This window comes from Accipiter gentilis, chromosome 7 (genome assembly GCF_929443795.1).
Source record: "Accipiter gentilis chromosome 7, bAccGen1.1, whole genome shotgun sequence".
NCBI lineage: Eukaryota > Metazoa > Chordata > Aves > Accipitriformes > Accipitridae > Astur > Astur gentilis.
Window position 1 is genome coordinate 28,938,110 of NC_064886.1, and position 4,544 is coordinate 28,942,653.

General features: G+C 61.0%; 1 protein-coding gene across 1 annotated transcript; it reads left to right on the top strand.

Moving 5' to 3' along the window:
• Positions 1-1,074: 1,074 nt before the first annotated feature.
• Positions 1,075-4,139, top strand: CBLN1 (cerebellin 1 precursor). Its single transcript, XM_049805485.1, has 3 exons — positions 1,075-1,560; positions 1,814-1,933; positions 3,131-4,139. Exons 1-3 carry the CDS (start codon positions 1,294-1,296, stop codon positions 3,326-3,328), a joined length of 585 nt encoding a protein of 194 aa, XP_049661442.1. The 5' UTR covers positions 1,075-1,293; the 3' UTR covers positions 3,329-4,139.
• Positions 4,140-4,544: the final 405 nt, after the last annotated feature.

Genomic DNA, 4,544 nt, shown 5'->3' on the forward strand with positions numbered 1-4,544 from the left:
ACTCTTCTTTTGCCATCCTGGGTTATGATTTTTTTTGCCAGCCCGTCCAGAAGGAACACTGGTCGGATGTCCACCGAGGCACAGCGATCTTTGCGCTTTGGGAAGTAACACCGGCCTTAAAACCGCGCTCCAGGCTGGAGCCGTCCGGGGGCAGGGCGGGCACCAGGGGTGGCACTTTCCCCGACAGCCGGGTGCTCGCCCCGCCAGAAGAAGTCTCTACGTGCTGGCGAAGTTTCCTGCCGGGGAAGCCTTGCCGGAGGCCCTGCGCCTTGTTGCTCCCCGCGATGGGAACGAGGCGGCTAAAGGAGACGGCGGCGATCGGGCACCCCGGGAAAGGGGACCCTTCGCGTCCCATCCCTCGGTGCGGTCTCCGGCGGGGAGGGCGCCGGGGGGGTGGGGGGGTGGGGGGGGGGGAGGGCGCGGATCCGTCCGCGGCTCAGAGCGCACCCGGTGATGCTCTTTCCGCTCGGAGACGGCGGCAGGCCTTTGTCCCGCCGCGCAGCACCGACCCTTTCCTTCCAGCCTTCCTCGCCCAGGAGCAAAGCGGAGACCCGCGGCCCCGTTCCGCCGCCCGGGCCCTCAGCCAGGCTTCGCCCGACACCCCGGTCCTCGCCGAGCTGCCGCGGGCCCCTCCGCCCCGCGGGGGCTCTCCCGCCCCGCACCCCCCCGCCCCGCGCCGCCCCAGCCCCAGCTCCGTGGGGTGCCGCCGCGCCCCGGCACTCCTACCTGCGCGGTGCGGTGCGGTGCGGTGCGGGCGGCTGCTCGGCACCTGCTCCCGCGCCCGCGTCCGCGCCGCCTAACAAAAGCCGCGGCGTCAGGTGGCAGGAGACGGACTGCGCGGCCATTGGCGGCGGCGGCGCGCGGCGGGCGCCGGTTGGGCCGGGCGCGGCGGGGGCGGGCGCGGGGCGCTGACGCCAGCGCGGGGCCGGTGGGGAGGCGGGGCCGCGCCCCGCGCCGTCTTTGTGCTCGCCGGCAGCCCCGGCAGCGCCGCCGCCTCCCGCCGCCTCCCTCAGCCCCGCGCGGCGCGGCGGGCGGCTCCGCTTCGCACCGCTCCGCACCGCAGCTCAGCGCTCCGCAGCTCAGCGCTCCGCGCCGCCCCGCACCGCCCCGCCCCGCCCCGCGCTATGTGTGCCGGCGCTCCCGTGCCTCCTCGCGGCCGCTTCCCACCCGGCGCGGCGCTCTCGGCCCCGCTCTGAGAGCGCGGCGGGGCAGGGAGCGAGCGGAGCGGAGCCCGGACGTGCCGCCCGGCCCGGCGCGGCGCGGCGCGGAGCGGAGCGAAGGGAGCGCGGCGCCATGCGGGGCCCGGGGCTGGGGCTGGGGCTGGGGCTGCTGCTGGGCGCGGCGTGGCTGGCGTGCGGGCAGAACGAGACGGAGCCCATCGTGCTGGAGGGGAAGTGCCTCGTGGTGTGCGACTCCAACCCCACCTCCGACCCCACCGGCACGGCGCTCGGCATCTCCGTGCGCTCCGGCAGCGCCAAGGTCGCCTTCTCCGCCATCCGCAGCACCAACCACGAGCCCTCCGAGATGAGCAACCGCACCATGATCATCTACTTCGACCAGGTGGGGCGGGCGCGGCGGGGCGGCGGGGCTCCGGGCGCGCCGCCGCGGGAGGAGAGGAGTTGCCGGCGAAGGCGGCGGGGCCGGGCCGGGGACGCGACGCGCCGCCCCGCGGGGCCCGGCCCGCGGGAGGGGAGGGGAGGGGAAGGGGAGGGGGGGGGGGTGCGCCGGGGGCCGGGGCCGGCCGCGGGGCAGCGGGGCTGGGCGGCGGCGGCGGCGGCCCCGCGGAGGTGCTGACGGTGCCCTTCCCTTTCAGGTACTAGTGAATATCGGCAGCAACTTCGACTCGGAGCGGAGCACTTTTATCTCGCCCAGGAAAGGGATTTACAGTTTCAATTTTCACGTGGTGAAAGTGTACAACAGGCAAACCATCCAGGTCAGCCCCGAGCGGCGCCGCCTCGCTCCGCGGGCACCGCGGGAGGGAGCGGACCGCGGCCGCGGCCCGGCGGGGACGGGGGCCGTGCGGGTGGCGGGGCAGGGACGTGCCCCTCAGCCGCCGCCGGGAGCGGGCACCTCCCGGCGCTTCCCCGCCCGAGGGGACGGTGCCCGCAGGGCCGCGCAGCCCCACCGGGCCTCCGCCCGGCCGCTGCCCGCATCAGCCGTCCCGAGGCGGGAGGCGATAGCCCGACGGCCGCCTGGCCGTCCCCTCCCAGGCTGCCCGGGCCGCCCCGAGCCGCCGAGCGCCGGCGGGGTGGGGGGGAGCACCTCTGCACAGAGCCCCTGGGAGCCGCGGGCCCCGGCCGGCTCCTCAGCCGCTCTCGGGTGGCAGAAGCTTTCGTAGGGATTTGGGGTGCAGGGAGGCGCCTGTGGCATGGATACGATAACGAACGTAGCTCAGTGTGTGTGTACGCAGCTACCCGATACCCGCCTTTTGTATGTGGTTCGATGCGTACGCACCTCTAGGTAGGGATAATAAATTACCGGCCTGAAGCCAGGTAGCACAACCTAGACTGGAAACCTCTCCGCGTAGCGATGCGCATTGCAAAGGTGAATGTACAGCTATACAAGCACCGTTCTGGTGTAAGTGGCTTTGCACATCTAGGTTGGGCAGGCAGCGTATTATTAATGTGGGGTGTGCAGTCCCGGGATCATTAGTGCGAGCTGAGCAGAGCTTATTGACTGTGTTGTGGCATATTGTCTTTGCTGCCTAACAAAGGAAAACTACCTCTTGAATACACTTCAAACGCGCTGACTTCGGCGGCTGTGGCTCTGCTCCTCGCTGTCTCTGAGGTTTCGCATAAAGCCATCTTTCAATAAGTACGAGCAGACCTCTTTTCATAGCCTGAAAACACAGGCACCCTATTGAAATTCTTCAAAATAGGATCAATGTCCTGTTTTATATGCACCGGGTGTTTTGATGTGATTGTCGGTCTAAAACAGCAGTGAAAGGCTTCTTCCTTTGGAGTACATACTTTAGCTGGGTTCAGATTGATATTTCATTTTTATGGGGCTGGAGTTTCAGCTGTCAAAAGAGGCCCTTACTTAACTAAGCATTTTGCCTGCTAGGCGAGCCCCGGCGGTGTCGTTGTATGACTTTAATTGACGGAGGGCTTTGTTTTATCTTGCTCTTTAGGTGAGTTTGATGCTAAATGGGTGGCCAGTGATTTCTGCCTTTGCAGGGGACCAAGATGTGACCCGAGAAGCTGCTAGCAATGGAGTCCTGATTCAGATGGAGAAAGGAGACAGAGCTTATCTAAAACTGGAGAGAGGAAACTTGATGGGAGGCTGGAAGTATTCGACATTCTCTGGATTTCTAGTGTTCCCGCTTTAAATCACTTCTCGTCCAAGAAAAGGCAGAGATCTCTTATGAATTCTCAAGTCATAGCTGGGGTTAAAGAGTCGTGGACAGCAGACTTTTTACATTCAAATATTAAGGAAGCTAAATCCCGCTTAGGTTTGTGTACATCTGCTTTGAAGAATTACTACTTATTTTTGTTGTGTTGCAGCCAACAGGCGGGAGACACTATAATTGATCAAACCCCCATTTATATTCTTCTCTCTCCTCCCACAAAATTAGTTCCCATCTCTGTGTCACTGGTGTAATCTGCCATCGTTTCCCCCATGGTTTCTGCCTCACACAAGTAGACTTTAGATATTTTCATTGTCCTTTACAGCATATTTTGTAGTTTTGTTTTTAAAACATGTTAATCTTGACTCTTTCTCTGAGTTTAACTTTTAAAAAAAAAAAAAAAAAAAAAGGCAAAGTATTTTTGAATACATGGATGCCATGACGGAAGGGAAAATGCAATTCTTGCTCTGTACTGGCTGGCAAAAGGAAAAATTTCTACACGAAGAACTATTCACAGCCAAGGCTGACTAGAGTATTTCAATATTTCTATGTAATTCTGAGTGATTGTGAAATTTAAGGCTGCTAAATGTTTTGATGCTTGTTTTGCTCTTGTACAATGTGGCCCAACTAAACGCCAGGAAGTATATTGAACTTTTACTATTACTCTGTAATATATGTGTGAATATCGAAAATTAATTTTTGCTTTAATTCAATAAAGTTTAAATGGAACTTTTATTTTTCTTAACCAGAAAGAAGGTTTCTCAATGCAGGTAGGCGGGGGGGGAGGAGGCTCGGCGCGGTCCCGGCGCTGGGGCGGCGGGGCTGTAGTGGGACGGGGGAGCCCCCGCGGGTGCGGTTGTGGCCGCGGCCGCAGCCCCCCGCCCGCAGCGTCCACGCAAGCCCTGCGGCTCGGCGCGGTCACGCAAGCCCCGCGGGCGGTGCCGGCAGCCCAAGTGGACCCGTCGCTAGGAAGTTTCCCGCCGCCTCTAATATCCACTTATTTATAGCATTTATCTGTATTATATTCTATAAACCAGATCGCATTTTATACGGCCACCTAAAAACACCTGACAATGTATACTTCGATGCTAGGATTATTTATTTGCTAGTATTATTTTGTTTACCGTCTTTTAAAGATGTAAATGCTATAATTTTGCAGTACTCAAAGAGATTACTACTTTTATTAAAAGGTGCGTAC

Excerpts from the sequence above, each read along its gene's own strand:
- CBLN1 (XM_049805485.1), top strand. The coding sequence starts at position 1,294 with ATGCGGGGCCCGGGGCTGGGGCTGGGGCTGGGGCTGCTGCTGGGCGCG. Across the intron at positions 1,561-1,813 it reads TGATCATCTACTTCGACCAG|GTACTAGTGAATATCGGCAG; the intron begins GTGGGGCGGGCG and ends CTTCCCTTTCAG. Across the intron at positions 1,934-3,130 it reads ACAACAGGCAAACCATCCAG|GTGAGTTTGATGCTAAATGG; the intron begins GTCAGCCCCGAG and ends CTTGCTCTTTAG.